Genomic DNA, 21,987 nt, shown 5'->3' with positions numbered 1-21,987 from the left:
GAAGCTGTTGGTCTATGAGAGCAGAGATTCTTTCAGGGGGGCACAGTAACTGGTCACAATGGGGCATCCTGGTTGGTTTGGTATATGGACTTTAGGAAGCATGTAGAAGGTAGGAGAATGGGGAGTGGTAGGAGTGAGCAGAGAGGGCCTCTGAGGAGAGGTTCTGGGATGGGCCTAAGGATTTGAGGAATGACTGGAAATTCTGCTGGTTTTCTGGAATGGGGTCATTGTGCCAAGCTTTGTAGGTGGATGTATCTGACAGATGGCAGAGTCCTTCTGATAGGTAATCCTTGCAGTTCAAAACAACAGTGGTGCAGCCTTAGTCCACATGTAGGATTACAAGGTTGGGATCAGTTTTTAGATGGTGAACTGCAGTTCCTTCTGTGCACGCAAGGTTAGTTTGCATGTTGAGGGATTTGGATAGTGTTGGTAATGCAAAGTTCAAGATTAAGAAATTCTGGAAAGTTAACAGGGGGTGATTTGGAGGCAGTGGGTGTGGATCACAGTTGGATGGAGGATTGAACTGAGTCAGGCAGGGTTTAACATTGATTTTTGGTTGAGTCTGATTGGTGGCAAAAAAGTGTTTCCACTGTAGGGACTAGGAGAAGGAGAGAAGATCTTTAATAAAACCTGCATGATAGAATTTGGGAGTGGGGCAAAATGTGAAGCCTTTGGAAAGGACTGATATTGCTGTGGGGCTAAGGCTTCTGGAGGAAAGGTTCACGACTGTGATTCAGGTCTGTTTATGTTCTGGATTCTGTGTGGTGGTGGGAGGGAGTTTTTGAGGGTGGGGTAAATGTAGTAAGTCTGTGAGACAGGGTTTGTCAGCTATGAGGGGACATGGGGGAGTTTGGAGGTTGTTGTAGAGGTGGCGCACAATGGTACTCCAAGGTGGGAGTAGGAAGTGAGCAGGCACTGGAGAGTTTTTTGAGGTGGCATTGTACATGTTGCTCTAGTTCGTGGAAGGTGAGTGTTCCAGTGTGTGTTATGGGTTCCAGGAATTTGGGATTGCATAGCAGGAGAATTTTGTGGATGTAGAGAAGGACAGCATGGAGGTTTGGGCTTGCTTGATGTCGTTTGGCATGACTATGTTGGTGAGGGTTAAAGGTTGGTGGAATCTGAACAGATGGAGGTCATTGTGGACGGAGGAGTGGCAGCTAGAGATGGTTATTTTGATGGTAAGCCATTGGCGGGATTCCATGAGCCAAGCAACATCACAGGAACAGTATGTGGGACTGGCTTCTGGCTAGGGATAAGGAAACTTTTCTGTATTGACGCAGATGGAAGGAGTAAAAAGCCATGCTGGTAGGAAAAACGTGAAAAATTATGCAAATAACATAGAATTATGTCTGGAAAAATTCGCAAAAATACACCCAAATACATGGGAAAAATTGTGAGAAGGATGAAACTGATGCAAAGGGGGGGAAATAAGATACAACGTGAGGGAGTCAACGATAGCGAAACCCGAAAACTCACTAAAATTGGCGTGAACTCACAATGAGATCAAAGAAAAAATGTAGATAATAAATAAATATATCACTGTGGGTAGCAGTTCTCAGGGTGGATAAGTGCAAAATTTATTATGAACAACTTATATTATTCTGTCTAAAGTTACATATGTCTTTAGCTCAAAGTATTGTGTGAGAACAGCAGATGAAGAATGTAGTTGGAAGTACAATTAAATTATCTGAAGTAATCGCTTTACTGCCAATATAGAAGGCCCAACAGTACTGACTAGCCGACAATTCATCCTCAGGCCACAGGCATCACTGGATGCAGATATGGAGGGGCATGTAGTCAGCACATGACTCTTAGGGCCGTATGTCAATTTACGAGACCAGAGCTGCAACTTCTCAGTCAAGTAGCTCCCAAAAATGGTTCAAATGGTTCTAAGCACTATGGGACTTCTGACATCTGAGGTCATCAGTCCCCTAGACTTAGAACTAGTTAAACCTAACTAACCCAAGGACATCACAAACATCCATGCCCGAGGCAGGATTTGAACCTGCGACCGTAGGAGCAGTGCGTTCCGGACTGAAGTGCCTAGAACTGCTTGGCCACAGCAGCTGGCAAATAGCTCCCCAGTTTGCCTCATCAGGGCTGAGTGCACTCCACTTGCCAACAGCACTTGGCAGACCAGATGGTCACCCATCCAAGTGCAAGCCCAGCCGGACAGCACTTAACTTCGTTGATCTGATGGGAACCAGTATTACCACTGCGGCAAGGCCGTTGGCTACAGCTAAGTTAGTAGACCATATAAATACTTTCACAGGTGACCTTACTTGATAGTGTGGGAAATGCCTATGACAGGACTGGAGGAGATGCTAGTAAAAGGATGTAAGTGACGCATCTTGCATTGAGGTCATTTACAGGGAAATGATTCAAGGTTCTGGGAGTGGGGTTATAGTAAAGGCAGACAAGTATAGTGTGTAGGTTGGTGGGATAGTGGAGTACCTTTGTGAGGATAATGGAATACCTTTGTGGAAGGGTGTGGTGGGCATGACAACATGTACAGTAAACCCAGGCACTGAACATGATTAAGTAGCTCCAGTCCTGGGTAGTACTGAGTCACAATGGGGATGTTCCTTTGTGGTGCATCAGTGGATGTATGTGGGATGATAGGTCACTGGAGTGGCAAGGCATGAGAGGACTGCTTCTAGGCAAGGTTCGGAGGGTAATTTTGGTCTTAGAAGGTTTCAGCGAGTCCATTGGAATTTTAGAGTTGAACTGCTCATCAGTGCAGATGCAATGACTGTGAATGTCTAGGCTGTATGTAAGGGACTTGTTGGTATGGAGTACTGTTGGTCACTGGCAGGTTTGATGTGGATGGACATATGGATGGAGTCTTCTGTGACATTGAGATTGACATTTGGGAAGGTGACTTGTTGAGCTGAGGATGACCATGTGAAGAAAATGGGAGAGGAGGTGTTGAGGTTCTGAAGGAATATGGACAGGCTGCCCTTACCCTCAGTCCTGACCATGACATCATCAATTAGCTGCAGGGTATTGGGTACTGGGTGTCTATGAATGATTCCTCTAGATGATCTATGAGTAGGATGGCATGTGAGATTCCATGCAGGTGCCTATGGCTGTATCACAGATTTGTTTCTAGGTGATGCCTTCAATAGAGAAGTAATTACCGATTAGGATGTAGTTGTTTATGGTGACAAGAAAGTAAGTTGACGGTCTGGAGTCATTTGAGAGTTGGGAGATGTAGTGTTCTGTGATGACAAAGTCATGGGCATTGGGCATGTTAATGTAGAAGGTAGTGGCAACATCACTGATAAGCAGGGCAGTGGATTGGTAAAACAACAGAAACTGTGAAGAGTCAGTATAGGAAATGGTTACTGTCTTTTATATAGGAAGGTAGGTTACAGGTAGTATGCTGAAGATGTTGGCCCACAGCAACAAGTGTTTGCTCTATTTGGCTACAGTATCCAGCCACAATAGAGAGGAAGCATGTAGAATGTAGGAGTGCGGAGAGCAGTAAAGTTGATGAGGGGGACAGACTCGGGGGAGAGGTTCTAGGACAGATCTAGGGATTTGAGGAATAACTGAAGGTCATTCTGGATTTCTGGAATGGGTTCACTGTGGCAGAGTTTACAGGTGTCCGTGTCTGGGATCTGATGGAGCCTGTCAGCCAAGTAATTCCTACAGTTGATAACTGCAGTGTTGGAACCTTTGTCAACAGTAGGATTATAAGATCAGTATGAGTTTTTAGATGGTGGACTGCAGTTCTTTCTGCAGATGTGAGGCTGGAGTCTATGTTGAGGAATTTGCTAAATGATGGTGAGGCATGGTTTGATGTTAGGAAATTCTGCAAAGTTAACAGCCGATGTTTCAGTGGGAGTAGCGGTGGATCATTGTTAGATGAAGGAGTAAAATGAGTAAGCCAGGGTTCAGTTTTGGTTTTGCATCAAATCTATTTGGTAGGATTTGTGGTGAAAAAGTGTTTCCATGGTAGTGTCTGTAAGAAGGAGAGAAGGTCTTTAACAAGCTCATGTGAATGAATTTTGGAGTGGGACAAAAATTGAGGCCTTCAGAAAAGACTTATTCTTCTGAGGGACTGAGGCTTTGGAGGTCTGTTTAGGCTCTGGGTTCTGTAGGAGTTTCCCAGCAGAAGCAGTAGGTATGCAGTGCAGGATTTGGTGGCTATGACAGGCCATGGGCAAAGTTTGGGCTATGACAGGCCATGGGCAAAGTTTGGTGGAGGCTCTTGTGGTGGTGGTGTTGGTGGATAGTGTTAGTCCAAAGTGGGAGTATGAATTGAATAGTTTGACAGTTTTTTGAAATGGCGTTGTATGTGCAGCTATAGTTCCTGGAGGACAAGCGTATCAATCTGGGAAATGGGATGCAGGAATTCTGGATTTTGTGAATGCAGCAGAAATAGTGCAATAAGACATGAGCCTGGTTTATATGATCATACAGGATAGGGTTGGTGAAGGATAGCTACTGACAGCACTTGGGTAAATAAAAGTTATTGTAGAAGGATGCGTTGCAGCTGGAGACAGGTAATTTGATGGGCAGGCCATATAGAGTCTCTGCCCTTGAGGTCCAAACCTTCAGCCTATCATCCATAACCTACCCTCCTAGATAAAATAAACCAACCATTTCCTCTACTGACTCTCAAACGATCTTGTCTGTTTGTGATTTGGTTCTCTATTCATCACAGTCAGTGCCACCTCCCTCTACACCAACATCCCCAATGTTCATGGACATGACACCATTGAACACTGCTTCTCCCAATTCCTGACTGACTCCAGACCCACAGCCTCTCTCCTAATCATCATGACTAACTACATCCACACCCACAATTACTACTTCTTTGAAGGCATCACCTACAACTAAATCTGCGGTGCAACCATGGCATCCAAATGGTACCATCTTTCACTAACCTATTCATGTAGCATCTGGAGAAATCCTTCCTAGCCACCTGAAATGCTGAACTCCTCACATGGTTTAGAATTAGTGATGATATCTTTGCGATCTGAACTGAGGGTGAGGATAAGTTAACCACATTCTTCCAGGATATCAACATCTCCTCTCTCATTATCTTCACAAGGTTGTCCTCAACCTACTGAGCCACCATCCTTGATGTCAACTCTGCCTCAAGTCTGACAGCATGAATATCTCTGTTCACATCAAAGTTCCAACCATCAGCAGTACCTCCATTTTGACAGCTACCACCCATTCCACACCAAGAGTTCTCTTTGATACCACCTAATCACTGGTAGTCATTCCATCTGTAATGATGGATGGTTCATCTCCAAAAATGCTAACGGTCTCACTGAGGTCTCCACTGCCAAACATTACCCTCCACACATTGTACAGAAACAAATCTCCCAATCCTTGTCTCCCTAGTCGCATACCCACTGACTGTCCACAAAGGAGTGCCCTCTCGCGAATCAGTAGCACCCAGTACTGAGCAACTTAATCATGTTCTCTGCCGTGATTTGACTACCTCTTGTTGTGCTGTGAAATGAGAAATATTCTACCCAACCTTCCCACAGTGGTATTTACTATCCATCCAACCTACACATTATACTTGTCTGTCTCTATTTCAACCCTACTCCAGCTCCTTGCCTCATAGTTCATATCTCTGTAAGAAACCTAGATGCAAGACTTGTCACATATGTCCTCCCACTATTACCTACTCCAGTTCTATCACAGGAATGTCCTACCCCACAAAAGGTGGGGAAACCTGTGAATGGATCTGTGTATTCTACCAACTTAGCTGCAATCCCTGTGCAGCATTCCACATGGACAGGACCAATAACAAACTCTCTGTCCACGTGACTACTACTTCCCCACTGTGACCAAGTTACAGCTGGACTACCCAACTGCCAAGCATGCTGTGCATCATGGTATACTTGACTTCAGTGACTGCTTCACAGACTGTACCTTCTATGTTATTCCCACTAACACCAGCTTTCCTAAACTGCACAAGTGAGAACTCTCTCTGCAACATTTACTCCCATAAACACACTGGCCTCAAATTGCTAGTGCTGTTTCACCATATGCTTCTATCTGCTTCCCTGCTCCCTCTCTGACCTACATGCCCTCTATCCCCCCATACATCTGCATAGTCTTTCATCTTCTCTCCTCTCCCTTTTCCCCTCTCCTCCCCAGCACTACATTTGGCGACCCATCATGCTGACCCCACTACACCCCTGCACACTCTCACAGGCAGCACATAAACATATTCCCCACCTGTGCCCTGCTATCCCTATCTCTTTCCACCTCAGGTTTCTTCTGCACCCACCAATACCAACCCCAGGGAAATGATTGCTCACTGCAGTTGGTTGATCCTCAGCACCTAGAGGCGACAGTGACCAAGTGTGTGGGCAAGTTGTGCATGTATAAATGTGTGTGTGTGTGTGTGTGTGTGTGTGTGTGTGTGTGTTCCTATATCTGATGATGGACTTTGACTGACTGCTCAGTCTGGTATTAAATTTCTTTGTCTTTCTCTCATTGCTTCCTCTATGTGGTGAGTATTAGTTTATCGTAATTCATACTGTCCTTCATATGTAAAGTAATCTAGGAGTAATTTCGTAGTTATCAATGTGAGCAGATTGGCACTAGTTATAACTGATTGATGTGGACTTCATAAAAGCAACTTGCAGGATGTTTAATTTAACTCAATTTACACCCATGACGACTCTCGTTCATTATGCTATTTGTGGAAAGTGATTTGTGAATTAATTAATTAATTAATTAATGAACGTGGTATTATTGCATTGATAATCATCTGTTAAAAATGTTTTAATCAGTTAATCCAATGATATGTTAATTGCATATTTTCAGGTGACAAAAAAAGTTCCCAAGGCAAGAGATTTGACCAAGAATCTATTATTTTCACCTCTGGAAATGACTCATATTGAACTACCACAGCTAAAGGTAATGATGAAAGTAATCTTAAATATCATTTGTCACAAAATTAAGTGTAGTAATTCATACCACAATACCATAAGAGTTGCTACTCGCTGCACTGAAAACGGGAAACAGAAGGATCTTTAGGAAAATGAAAGGGAATATTACAGTGAAAGTGACCTGTTGAAATTTTAGCTTTTGCATGTAGTATTCAGCTTGACAGTGAGCTCTGTTATTGGCTCACTGAGCAGTATTGTTAAGCAGAACATTTCAACATAGTGTTGAAGGAGCATATGAAGCGAAAAATATGCCATATGTGGAAACTTGTTCATGAAATGCATTAATTAATAATGACCTGTGTGAAAGGAACAGAAAACTAGGATCAAAATAGAATTTCTTAAGGTGAATTTTAGACAAGTGAGAGTTATATTTGAAGTATTAGTTTGAGAGTGAAGCCAGAAAAAAGATAGGAGAGAGGTAATAATTTATGGAAGTGTAATCTTGCAAAGATGAAGGTGCACTTACAGTTGTAAAAAAGCAGTTTACTATGGGATTCATATACTAATGTAACCTAGAACACAAGTTCTGCCATCATATTCTAGCTAAGAAGTATGCATTAAAAATCCCATGTCAGTGTTACAATGAAAAGAAGTAGTGTTATATTTCAACAATAAAAGATCCAAGTTCTGAAGAGATGTTATACTTAGGCTTCCAATAAGATACAAGCAAATATTATTGTAAAGATAATGTTCTGTTATGTGATACGTCACTTAAGAAAAGTAATTTTAAAAAAAGGCCACTTGAAACAAGTCTGGGAACTCATATTCTTCATCTTCTGGTTGCTGGGTTTCTATTCTATGGAGTAGTCTTACAAGGAGACAGTTATTGAACTAAAAGAAATAAAATCATCATAACTTCTGAACAGCTTGCAGTAGGACACTCAAACTGCACAGTTGGCTTCGGGGCATGATGGGAATTAGTATGGTTTGGTTTAGCAACGAATCCCACTTTTTAATGGATTGGTTCGTTAGTAAGCGAAATTGATGCATTTGTGAGACTGAGAATCTACATTTTCTGATCGAGAAGTCTTTTCACCCTCAATGAGTGACTGTGTGGTGTGCAGTGTCCAGCTACAGAATAATCGGTGCAATATTCCTTGATGGCACGGTGACTATTGAATGGTATGTGAAGATTTTGGAAGATGATTTTATCCCCGTTATCTAAAGTGACACTGAGTTGGACAAAATGTGGTTCATGCAAGATGGAGCTCGACCCCATCAAAACAGGAGAGTGTTTGATGTCCTAGAGAAGCACTTTTGGGACCGTATTCTGGATCTGAGCTACCCAGAGGCCACTGACATGGGCCTCGATTGGCTGCCACATTCTCTGGATCTGAACACATGTGATTCTTTTTGTGGGGCAGTATTAAAGGCAAGGTGTACAGCAATAACCCCAAAACCATTGCTGAGCTGAAAACAGCCATTCAGGAGAACATCAATGTCCCAACACTTCTGAGGGTCATGCAGAATTTTGCTATTCATCTGCGCCACATCATCGCCAGTGATGGCAGGCATATCAAACATTCGTAACCAAAATCTAAATATCTGTAGTGACATTTACATGTTGCATAAAGTGTCTGCACACCACAGTTTGTAACTAATTTACATTTTTTTGATGTCATTCAATAATTGTCACCCTGTAGGTTCAAAAAAATGTATAATGGAACGAGTAATAACTCATGATGTTAAAGAGTGACAGTTTTCTAAAAACCAACATAAATTTTGGTTTCCATTAGGCTGTTGCATAAACACTTTTTGTAATAAAGTAATGATAAATTGGCAGAAAACCAACTACAGAAACTGCTGTAACTTCATTTTCAGGATTGTGAAGTTGTCTGGTGTAATTTAATGAAATGCTTAGAGCACAAAGACTGTCTTGGGATGAGTGAAACATATCCCATTTCTCAGACAAAATCCAAAGAAAATGTTCTCAAATTATTTCTCAGCTTTGCTTTGTGTCACTGTTGTGAACCCATTACATTCCAATTGATGGCAATAAACTGATTCCTCACAATGAATTTTTGTCATTGTTGAAAGAAACAGAATTCAATTTTTGGCTTTCATACCCTTAAGTTTAGTCTTTTGAACATCCAAAAAAATTAGATTGAAGTTACTTAAAACATGGCTAAATATATGAAAATCTGGTAACTAACAAAGTGACAAAATGAGCAGAACATACTTGAAACATAGAGCTTTGTTAAACTGAAAATAAATATAAAGGTGACTGATGGCACTACAACACAAATAATTAATGTAAGTATATTTATATTTTTATCAAGTGGAATAATTACATCCAGAGGGCCAGTTTATTTGCTGTATATGGTTTTCAGACATTGATTGTTTGTTTACCTACAGAACGATCCATGATATTGCACTGTCATCAGAAACAGTACATAGAACAACTAAACTTCATTCAGCAATTTTGTAAAGATGATACACTCAGTTGCAGACAGCTACAACAAAAAGTCCATTACACACCAAGCTTTGGCCAAAGCCTTCTTCAGAAAAGAAAGGAAGGCACACAGATTCACACAAGCAGGCACACCTCATGCACACATGACTGCTATCTCTGGCCGCTCTAAAGGCTGCAACTGTTGCATTCAACAAAAGCCCCGATCAGGAAAGAGGCAGGGAAGGGGAAAGGATACCAGAGTATGGGGGGGGGGGGGGGGGGGGGGAGAGAAGAGTGCTGTCTGGCAGAGCATCCAGGAACTACTGTAGGAGGTGGCAGGACAAAGCTGCCAGAGACAGTGTCAGGAGTCTGTTGGGGAGAGGGAGGGGAACCACGAAGACTTAGGCTGTAGGGAAGGGACCGTTTGATGTGGAATGGGTGGCAGCTGTCATAATGGAGGTACTGTTGCTTGTTGGTGGGTTTTATGTGGACGGACATGTGAAGCTGGCCATTGGACAGGTGGAGGTCAACGTCGAGGAAAGTGTCATCTTCATGATCTGGACTCACAGTGAAGAAGAACTCCAGAATTTCCTCTCCAACCTCAACTCCTTTGGTTCCATCAGATTCACCTGGTCCTACTCCAAATCCCATGCCACTTTCCTTGACGTTGACCTCCACCTGTCCAATGGCCAGCTTCACATGTCTGTCCACATCAAACCCACCAACAAGCAACAGTACCTCCATTATGACAGCTGCCACCCATTCCACATCAAACGGTCCCTTCCCTACAGCCTAGGTCTTCGTGGCAAACGAATCTGCTCCAGTCCGGAATCCCTGAATCATTATACCAACAACCTGACAACAGCTTTCGCATCCCGCAACTACCCTCCCGACCTGGTGCAGAAGCAAATAACCAGAGTGACTTCCTCATCTCCTCAAACCCAGAGCCTCCCACAGAAGAACCCCAAAAGTGCCCCACTTGTGACAGGATACTTTCCGGGACTGGATCAGACTCTGAATGTGGCTCTTCAGCAGGGATACGACTTCCTCAAATCCTGCCTTGAAATGAGATCCATCCTTCATGAAATCCTCCCCACTCCACCAAGAGTGTCTTTCCGCCGTCCACCTAACCTTCGTAACCTGTTAGTTCATCCCTATGAAATCCCCAAACCACCTTCCCTACCCTGTGGCTCCTACCCTTGTAACCGCCCCTGGTGTAAAACCTGTCCCATGCACCCTCCCACCACCACCTACTCCAGTCCTGTAACCCGGAAGGTGTACACGATCAAAGGCAGAGCCACGTGTGAAAGCACCCCCGTGATTTACCAACTGACCTGCCTACACTGTGAAGCTTTCTATGTGGGAATGACCAGCAACAAACTGTCCATTCGCATGAATGGACACAGGCAGACAGTGTTTGTTGGTAATGAGGATCACCCTGTGGCAAAACATGCCTTGGTGCACGGCCAGCACATCTTGGCACAGTGTTACACCGTCCGGGTTATCTGGATACTTCCCACTAACACCAACCTGTCAGAACTCCGGAGATGGGAACTTACCCTTCAGTATATCCTCTCTTCTCGTTATCTGCCAGGCCTCAATCTCCACTAATTTCAATTTGCCGCCGCTCATACCTCACCTGTCATTCAACGACATCTTTGCCTCTACTTCCGCCTTGACTGACATCTCTGCCCAAACTCTTTGCCTTTACAAATGTCTGCTTGTGTCTGGGTATGTGTGGATGGATATGTGTGTGTGTGTGCGCGCGCGAGTGTATACCTGTGTCCCCCCCCCCAGGTAAGTCTTGGAATGACTCATTACCCTCTCCCTTAAAACCCACATCCTTTCGTCTTTCCCTCTCCTTCCCTCTTTCCTGATGAAGCAACAGTTTGTTGCGAAAGCTTGAATTTCATGTGTATGTTTGCGTTTGTTTGTGTGTCTATCGACCTGCCAGCACTTTCGTTTGGTAAGTCACATCATCTTTGTTTTTAGATATATTTTTCCCACGTGGAATGTTTCCCTCTATTATACAGGGTGATTCAAAAAGAATACCACAACTTTAGGAATTTAAAACTCTGCAACGACAAAAGGCAGAGCTAAGCACTATCTGTCGGCGAATTAAGGGAGCTATAAAGTTTCATTTAGTTGTACATTTGTTTGCTTGAGGCGCTGTTGACTAGGCGTCAGCGTCAGTTGATGCTAAGATAGCGACCGCTCAACAGAAAGCTTTTTGTGTTATCGAGTACGGCAGAAGTGAATCGACGACAGTTGTTCAGCGTGCATTTCGAACGAAGTATGGTGTTAAACCTCCTGATAGGTGGTGTATTAAACATTGGTATAAACAGTTTACAGAGAATGGGTGTTTGTGCAAAGGGAAAAGTTCTGGACAGCCGAGAATGAGTGATGAAAATGTAGCACGCATCCAGCAAGCATTAGTTCGCAGCCCAGGAAAATCGACTCGCAGAGCTAGCAGAGAGCTGCAAATTCCACAATCAACTGTATGGAGAGTCCTACGAAAAAGGTTGGCACTTATCTGTCTAACTACCTGAACATCAACTACCCGAGGCGATGGATCGGCCGCCAGGCAGCCCGTGACAGAGCACTTCATCACTGGCCTCCAAGAAGCCCTGATCTTACCCCCTGCGATTTTTTCTTATGGGGGTATGTTTTGGATATGGTGTTTCGGCCACCTCTCCCAGCCACCATTGATGATTTGAAACGAGAAATAACAGCAACTATCCAAACTGTTACGCCTGATATGCTACAGAGAGTGTGGAACGAGTTGGAGTATCGGGTTGATATTGCTCGAGTGTCTGGAGGGGACCATATTGAACATCTCTGAACTTGTTTTTGAGTGAAAAAAACCTTTTTAAATACTCTTTGTAATGATGTGTAACAGAAGGTTATATTATGTTTCTTTCATTAAATACACATTTTTAAAGTTGTGGTATTCTTTTTGAATCACCCTGTATAATGTATTTAGTTATATGTATTTAAATGTAAAATAAATTTTAAAAAATTGGCTAGGTCTGAGTAGGAAACTCGCTCCGAGGGTTACATGCAAACTTAATTATGTATATAAACAGTTCATCCATCCCAGGAGTCAAGAATGTGGATGATTTTTGCATTTTGTCAACATATATACTGGCAAGGTATTGGTCCTGGGAATTGCAAGACATTTAAAAATGTTTTAAGTTTGAAGTCGGATAACAAACAATAAAAGAAATGTTGTTTTCATGTGATATGATTAAAAATTAATAAATTTCTGATATTTTCCGTTTTACTTGCACTATGAAACCTTGTTATTTGCTGAATTTCGTAATTCTGAGTTAATGGGAAGTACACTATAGCTTTTAATGTGTGACTTTCTGAGTATCAGAATATGTGACATAAATGGTGATATCTTTTGATTACATTGCCTTAGACCTTAACTTTTTTACATTACCAAGGGACCTTAGTATGTGACACCAATTTCAACTTGATACATCTACCCATTCATGAGAAAAAGGGGTCTTAACAGACAGATGGACAGACTGTCAGACAAAAAATGACAAAGAAATATTATTTTCTTGTGATATAATTTCAAATTAACACATCAGTTTTTTTTTCCTTTACTTGTACTATGGAACCTTGTTTCCTGCCATATTTCATGATTATAGGTCACTGGGAAGTAACATACTAGTTTTGATGACAGTTTACGAGCATCAAAATATGTGACATAAATCGCCGTACCGTTTGATTGCATTGACTTAGAGCCTTACATTTATTACTGTGTCCAGGGGCTATAGACCTTAGTATGTGACATAAATTTCGATTTGATATGTCAGCTGTTTCCTGAGGAAACGGGGCTTTAACACATGGACAGACAGACAGTCGAATAACAAATGGTGGGGGGGGGGGGGGGGGGGGGGGGATTTTTTCCTTTACTCGTGCTGTGAAACTTTGCTTCTTGCAAAATTTCGTGAATATAAACCAATAGAAAGTACCCTATAGGTTTTGATGAGTGAGTTTGCAAGTAACAAACATGACATTCAACAATTCACAATCGAGTGCCTGGCAGAGGGCTCATCAAATCACCTTCCCTACCAGTCCACTTTCAAACAATGCACAGGAAACACGGACACTTAAATCTTTCTGTGCGGGCTGTGGTTTCTCTAATTTTATTACACTGAAGTGCCAAAGAAACTGGTATAGGCATGAATATTCAAATACAGAGATATGTAAACCATTAGAATACAGCGCTGCAGTCGGCAACATCTATATAAGACAAAAGGGTCTGGCACAGTTGTTAGATCAATTACTGCTGCTACAATGGCAGGTTCTCAAGATTTAAGTGAGTTTGAACATGGAGTTATAGTCAGTGCACTAGCAATGGGATACAGCATCTCCGAGGTAGCGATGAAGTGGAGATTTTCCCACATGACCATTTCACAAGTGTACCCTGAATATCAGGGATCTAGGAAAACAGCAAATCTTTGAAATCGCTGTGGCTGGAAAAAGATCCTGAAGACTGAAGAAAATCATTGAACATGACAGAAGTAAAATCCTTCTGCAGGTTGCTGCAGATTTCAATGCTGGGCCATTAACAAGTGTCAGCGTGTGAACCGTTCAATGAAACATCAACGATATGGGCTTTCGGAGCTGAAGACCCACTCGTGTACCCTTGATGACACCACGACACAAAGCTTTACACCTCGCCTGGGCCTATCAACACTGACATTGAACTGTTGTTGACTGGAAACAGGTTGCCTGGACAGACGAGTCTTGTTTCAAATTGTTTCAAGCAGATGGACGTGTACGGGTATGGAGACAACCTCATGAATCCATCAACAGTGCATGTCAAAAGGGATCTGTTCAAGCTGGTGGAGTTCCTTTAATGGCGTGCGCCATTGTGCAGTTGGAGTGATATAGGGCCCCTGATATGTCTAGATATGACATTTACAGGTGTCAGGTACGTAAGCATCCAGTCTGATCACCTGCACCCATTCATGTCCATTGTGAATTCCGACAGACTTGGGCAAAACCAGCAGGTCAATGCAACAACCCACATGTCCAGAATTGCAACAGAGTGGCTTCAGGAACATTCTTCTGAGTTTAAACACTCCTGTTGGCCACCAAATTCACCAGACATTAACCTTATTAAGCATATCTGGGATGCCTTGCGACATGCTGTTCAGAAGAGATCTCCACCCCCTTTGTACTCTTACTGATTTATGGACAGCCCTCCAGGATTCATGGTGTCAGTTCCCTCCAGCACTACTTCAGACATTAGTTGAGTCCATGCCAAGTAATTTTGCGGCACTTCTGCGTACTCAGCCGAGCCCTATATGATATTAGGCAGGTGTACCAGTTTCTTTGGCTCTTCAGTGTTACGATGGTCATACCTCCCAGTGTAGGTGGGCAACAACAAAACATTTTCACACTCGAGAAGAAAGTTGGTGATTGAAATTTCATGAGAAGATTGCCCCACAATGAAAAGCACATTTGTTTTAATGATTGCCACATCATTTCATGTATCATATTTGTGGTGCTGTCTCCCCTGTTTCACGAGCACCAAACAAGCTGCCCCTCTTTGAATTTTTTCGTTCCTATCTGATGTGGATCCCACACAGCCCATCAATACTCCAGAAGAGGACATACAAGCATAACGTAGGCAATCTGTTTAGTAGAACTGTTTCATTTTCTCAGCATTCTGCCAGTAAATTGTAGTCTTTGCTTTGCTTTCCCCTCAATGTTGACTATGTGATTGTCCCAACTTTTCCATCTTAAGTTATTTGTAATATTAATCCCTAAGTGTGTAGTCGAATTTACAGCCTTTAGATTTGTATGATTTATTATGTAACCAAAATTTAGCGGATTCCTTTTGGTACTCATATGGATAACTTCACACTTTTCATCATTTAAGAGTCAAATGCCACTTTTCACACTATACATATAGCTTTTATAAATTGTTTTCCTATTTGTTTCAATCATCTGATGGCTCTATAAGATACTAAATGACAGCATCATCTGCAAGCAATCTAAAGAGTGCTACACAGGTTGTCTCCCAAATTGTTTTTGCAGATCAGGCACAGCAGAGGGCCTATAACACTTGCTTTGGGAATGCCAGATATTACTTCTGTGTTACTAGATAACTTTCCAGCAGTTACTTTGAACTGTGACCTTTCTGATAGGAAACCTTGAATCCAGTCACACAACTGAGACAATGCTCCTTAGGCATGCAATTTAATTAGAAGTTGCTTGTGAGGAAAGGTGTCAAAAGCCTCCTGGAAATCTAAAAATGTAGAATCAGTTTGCCTTCTTCTGTCAATAGCACTTATTATTTCATGAGAAGAAAGAGTTAGTTGTGTTTCACAAGAACAAAATTTTCTGAGTCTGTGTTGGCTGTTTGTCAATAAATCGTTTTCCTTGAGATGACTCATAATGTTAGAACACAGTATATATTTGAAAATCCTGCTGCAAACTGATGTTAGAGATATGGGCCTGTAATTTAGTGGATTACTCCTATTCCCATTCTTGGGTATTATTGTGACTTGTGCAACTTTCCAGTCTTAAGGCATGGATCTTCCAATGAGTGATTAGTGGTATGTGACTGCTAGATATAGAGCTATTGTATCAACATACTCTGGGAGGAACCTGACTGGTGTACAGTCAGCATCAAAGGCCTTGCCTTTATTAAGCAATTTAAGCTGCTGTCCTATGTTGAGGATATCTACTTCTAAGCTCCTCATGTTGGCAGTTGTTCTTAGTTAGAATTCCAGAACATTAACTTCATCATCTTGAGTGAAGTAATTTTGGAAAACCAAGTTTAGCAACTCTGTTTTAGTGGCATGGTCATCAGTAACATCACTATTGTTATCACACAATGAAGGTATTGATTGGGTCTTTCCTCTGGTGTACTTCACATACAACCAGAATCTCTTTGGATTTTCTGCCAGATTTCACAAACAGAGTCTTGTTGTGGAAAGTATTAAAAGTATCCTGATTTGAAGTTCACGCTACATCTCAAGCTTCTGTAAAACTTCGCCAATCTTCAGATTTCGCTTTCTTTTAAGTTTGGCATGCATGCTTTTTTCATTGCTTCTGTAGCACTGTTCTGACCTGTTTAGTGCACCATGGGGGATCAGTACCATCTCTTATTAATTTATTTGGTATATGTCTGTCAATAACCATCAATACCTTTTCTTTGAACTTAAACTGCATCTGGTCTACATTTACATATTCATATTGGAAAGAATGAAGACTGTCTCTTAGGTAGGCCTCATGCGAATTTTTTTTAAATAGATGTATTTTGCATTTATTTTTGATGGCTTTAGATGTTAAGGTATTCAGTCTCACTACAACAACCTTGTGGTTGCTGATCCCTGTGTCCTTCATAATACTCCCTATTTCCTCAGGATTATTTGTTGCTAAGAATTCTAGTATGTTTTCACAACCATTTACACTTTGAGTGGGCTCCTGAACTAATTGTTCAATACAATTTTCTGAGAATGCATTCAGGATGATTTTGAATGATGTTTTATGCCTACTTCTGATAGTAAACATGTATTTTTGCCAGTATATTGAGGATAGGTTGAAGTCACCACCAACTATAACTGTATGAATGGGGTACCTATTTGAAAAGAGACTCAAGTTTTCTTTGAAGTGTTCAGCAACTGTATCATCTGAGTCAAGGGGGTGGGGGAAAGGTCTTATCAAAAGGAACCAATTATTAATTTATTCTGGTTGTCAAATAGAACCTCTACCCATACTAATTCACAAGAACTATCTACTTTGGTTTCACTACAAGGTAAACTACTGACAGCAATAAACACTCCACCACGTACTGTGTTTAATGTATCCTTTCTGAACATGGTTAGGTCATTTGTAAAACTTTTGGCTGAACTTATTTCTAACTTTATCCAACTTTTCATACCTGTAACGATTTGAGATTCAGTGCTTTCTGCTAGCGTTTGGAGCTCTGTTTATTTTCCAACATAGCTATGGCAGTTTACAACTACAATATTGATTGTTCCTATGTCTACCTCTTCCTGTGTTTGTCCTGCACCCTTTGAAACTGAAAGTCTTTCTGTGCTTTCCCAAGACCTTCTAACCTAAAAAACCACTCAGTTCCCTCTGCACAGCCCCTGCTACCTATGTAGCCAGTTGTGACATAAATGGCTGCGCCTTTTGATTGCACTGACTTAAAAGCTTCCATTTATTACAACGTCAAGGGATCATATGCCTCGGTATGTGGTATACATTTCAACTTGATAAGACTACCTGTTCCTGAGAAAAAGGGGTCTTAACAGACAGGTGGACAGGCACAAAGACAGACAGACAACAAAGTGATCCTATAATGTTCTGGTTTTTACTGATTGAGGAACATAATGCTAAAAGTTATCTGACTTTTGGTTTATATATTAATAAATGTGTTTATCTCTCTTCCAACTTAAATTAAGTTTCAGATTTTCCAACGTTTTATGTTGTGTGAAGAGGTGACAGAAAATTTTACAGTAAATAGTTGAAGTTAGTGACAAATAAAACACCCAGTTTGCAAAATGGAAACACTTTAACTATCAGATTAGTTAAGTGTATGTGCTCATGAGCTGTGCACAAAAATTTAATCATTACAGATCTATTACAGGTGCAAATCTATTCATTTTTCTGAATATACAGTATACATATTTCTTGACACTTATCCTCAAAAATGCTAAACCCATCATTTGAAAATTATTTTGATCTGAAGGAAAATATATTGCATGTTAACTTAGGCTGTGCAAACCTACATTCAACTGCATTTCAGTAAAATATGACATTTAGCTGCCACACCTCATTTGCTATTTTGACATGAAGTGATCCAATAGACACTTGTATTCGTGGATGATTCTGCAGTACTTTGCTCCTCCTTCAAGCCTGGAACAGCTATGTAGCAGTAGTGTGAACAGTGCACACCACTTTCAGTGCACACTAAGGAACTGTCACAATCTTTTCTGTATCCATTAATAGCATCATGTCAATATAAGGTTCCTAGTAGAGTATTACTTATTTTTGGCTGATTTTGTTGCACTCTGTATATCTTCTGGCCCATCAGTAGCAATACATTAGCTGGAGCTGACATTTAATAGGTTGGAGAAGGATCAGGCACTTATTGGCTATAAATTCTCAGCATAAAAATGATGTCTCACCTTCCACCATTGTTGCTGGTGTTGTGGTCTTCAGTCCAAAGACTGGTTTGATGTAGTTCTCCATCCAAGACTATGTTTACATCTACATCTACAATTGTACTGTGCAAAGCAGTGTGAAGTGCATACAGAGGGTATGTCCCATTGTGTCAGTTATCAGGGTCTATCCCGGCTCCATTCATGTATGGAGTGTGGGAAGAATGATTGTTTAAATTCCTCCATGTGTGCTGCAGTTGTTGAGCAAGCCTCTTCATTTCTGCATAGTTACTACAACCTACATCCATTTGGACCTGCTTACTGCATTCATCTCTTGGTCTCTCTTTACAATTCTTAGTCTCCTCACTCGCTTACATAACCTGACTATTCCTTGATGCCTCAGGATGTGTCCTATCAACTGACCCCTTCTGTTTGTCAAGTTGCACCATAAGCTTCTTTCCTCCCCAATTTGATTCATTACCTCTTCATTAATTATCTAATCTAACTGTCTAATCTACAATATTCTTCTGTAGTGTCACATTTTGAAAGCTTTTATACCCTTCTTCCTTCAGCTGTTTATTGTCCACACTTTGCTTCCTTAGAAAGCAAAATTTTAGACAAATACTTGCAGAAAAGACTTCCTAATAGTTAATTTTATATTCAGCATTGACAAATTTCTCTTTTCTGAATTGCTTATCTTACTATTGCTAGTTTGTGTTTTATATCCTTGCTTCTTCGGCTGTTGACAGTTATTTTACTGCCCAAACTGTAAAACTCATCCACTAATTTTAGTGTCTCATTTCTAAGTCTAGTTCTTTCAGCATCATGTCCTTCTGTTTGCTCACTATGCAGAATGAATGACACTGGTAACAGGATAGAACTCTGACTCATTCTCCTTTAAGCTACTGTCTCCTTTCATGTCCTTTGACTTTCATAAGTACCTTCAAACAAGACACTGACCATTATTTAGTAGTTAGTCTGTACTGACCTGCACATACATCTATAGTTCTAAATTAGTATTTACCTCATTTTTTTATTGTTTGCCTCTCTGTCTTCCGTAAAGTATTGAAGGAGATATCAAGTTGGTAAGGTAATGACCACGGTTCTCTCCTCTAATCATCAATACTTTTATTCCACAACAAATGTACAGGTCGCAGACTAGGCGGGAGCTGAGGTCCCGGAAGTATATAAAACAAAGATCAACTTGTAGACATAATACACATGTGACGTTCTGGCCTATCGATTCATGGATCGACGCCACATAGCCCCCCCCCCCCCCCCCCCCCCCCCCCCCCCCCTACAGTATGGAGTACGTGCCCGAAGGTGGGGGCAGTTGGTGAGAGTTTAAGTGGGTTACAGTGAGTTCCTCCGCGTCTAATGGCACCGGCCATGTGGGAGGAGAGCGTGGAGCAAATCCTAGAATGCTTATGCTGAAGTCTTGAAGCGACGTCGGCAGTCATAGTCTTCGGCCGGTGCGGGAGCGCTGGTGTGGAAGGGTGCCATCGGCAGGGAACCTAATGATCACCTTTCCACTTGGCGTAATGTAAGCACGTAGGTTGCCACACGTAGCACTTCGAGAGATTTTGAAACGCTTCACTACACGTTGTGACACACCACCTAACGAGTCACACAAATTGTCACACGCAAGCAGCACTAATGCGGTATCACCATTAAGACGACAGATAAACCACAAATGTCATTAGGATGAATGTGGGTAGAGAACTCGTAAGTGGCGCCTGCTAACAGAGAGGTAAGCTGAGCCGGTAGGATGGGGAAACAGTAGCACGGTGAGGGCAGTGTGCTGTGAGTAGAGGGGTGAGTGTCAGACGGTGAGGTCTGAGTGGGTGTGGCAGGAACCTGCAGGCTGCACCGGTTAGAAGAGCGGCGCGGTGTGCTGTCGCACGAAGATGGAACTGTTATAGTAGAGCCCTGGGAGCTGGGGCCTCTGCTATGGGAGCCGGGAGGCGGAAAACGGCAGAATGAGTGTGGGCTTGTTGACGGGGCCGGTATAGGCGTGAGCTTACTCGAATCATGAGCTGAGGAAGAAGGCCAAGGGTGGCCAGAGGTCGTGGTCTCTTGAACGGTGGGTGAGGTAGGGGAAAACTCGACGCGAGCAGGTTTAACCCTGTTGAGGGGGACAGTAGTTACTGAGCCCTTAATTACGATGTCCATTGTGTTACTGGTTCCTTTGACAACTCTATATGTACCTGTGTAAGGGGCCTGTAACGGGGCTTTTTAGTGTTGTCGCGAAGGAACACAAATTCGCAAGTTTCGAGCACCTTGGAAACATATGTTTGTGGTGGAGTGTGGCTGGAAGGGGGCGGGGGTTGAAGCTTGTTACAGTGTAACCTCACCCGTTCTACCAAGGATGGCAGTTCGGATGGTTTGGCGACTGGAGTAGGAGCAATAAGTTCGCCTGGCAGTGTAAGGGACTGGCCGTGGACGAACTCGGCCACTGAGCCTTAAAGTCTTCCTTGAAAGTGGTCCGCAAACTGACTAAGACGAATGGCAGGGCTTCCATCCAAAGGAGGCCATGGAAAAGTAGGGCAGTCTTAAGCATCCTATGCCAACGTTCCATGAAGCCGTTGCTTTGGGGATGGTATGGTGTTGAATGAATTTTCTTGATGCCACACAGCCTACACAGTTCAGAAAACAAGGCAGACTCAAATTGACGGGCTTGGTCAGTCGTCAAGTAAACAGGAGAGCCACAGCGTGAAATCCAAGTGTCTATGAAGGATCGTGCCACTGATTCAGATGTAATATTGCGTAACAGGGCAGCTTCCACCCAACGAGAGGTTCTGTCTATAAGAGATAGCACATATCTGTAACCCTTGGAGGGGGTGAGGGGGTCCACCAAGTCGTGCTGGAAGCGACTGGGAGGAGCGGTGAAGCTGCCTAGTGGGGGCAATGTGCGCCGCAAAACTTTATTTTGTTGGCACGGAATGCAGGCACGGGCCGAGGCTTGGCAGTCACAATGCATGTTGCACCAGACGATGCGCTCTGAAATAAGTCTGGTAGAGGTTCTCACACCTGGATGAGCTAGGTTGTGTAATTTGTCAAACATCTGTTTCTGTAGGTTTGGGTATCAAGGGACGCAGTGTACCAGTTGATTCGTCACACCAAACCTCGCCTATGACACCGGGAAAGGTGGATCGCACAGGTCTGAGTGACGAGCTGTGATCGTAAATAAGGTCCATAGTGTCCATGTATGCAGACTGCAGCTGAGGCAAGTTATAGAGGTCTATCAGAGTTGTGAGAGCACCGACACGAGACAAAAAATCTGCCACCACATTATCTGCACCCTTGATGTATCGTATGTCAGAGGTAAATTGCAATATAAAGTCCAAATGACGGAAGCGTCTAGGTGGAGGGTCAGTCAGGGTGTTCTTTACAGCAGCAACCAAAGGTTTATGGTCGGTTAAAATGTAGAAGTCCCTACCCTCAACCTCGGCGCGAAAGTGTTTCACAGCCTCATAAACTGCCAAGAGCTCCCTATCAAAGGCTGAGTACTTTTTTTGAGCGCTGT

At 42.5% G+C, this 21,987-nt stretch overlaps 1 protein-coding gene across 1 annotated transcript in view; it reads left to right on the top strand.

The window, feature by feature from the left end:
• Window positions 1-21,987, top strand: part of LOC126419228 (bromodomain-containing protein DDB_G0280777-like) — a 360,686-nt gene that overhangs the window by 156,724 nt on the left and 181,975 nt on the right. Inside the window, exon 8 of the mRNA XM_050086365.1 lies at window positions 6,805-6,897. Within this exon, the coding sequence (XP_049942322.1) occupies window positions 6,805-6,897 (93 nt within the window). The remainder of the gene's footprint in view (window positions 1-6,804; window positions 6,898-21,987) is intronic.

Source organism: Schistocerca serialis, chromosome 9, assembly GCF_023864345.2.
Source record: "Schistocerca serialis cubense isolate TAMUIC-IGC-003099 chromosome 9, iqSchSeri2.2, whole genome shotgun sequence".
Lineage (NCBI taxonomy): Eukaryota > Metazoa > Arthropoda > Insecta > Orthoptera > Acrididae > Schistocerca > Schistocerca serialis.
The sequence above is the reverse complement of the archived record's forward strand: the minus strand, read 5'-3'. Positions and strand labels throughout refer to the sequence as shown.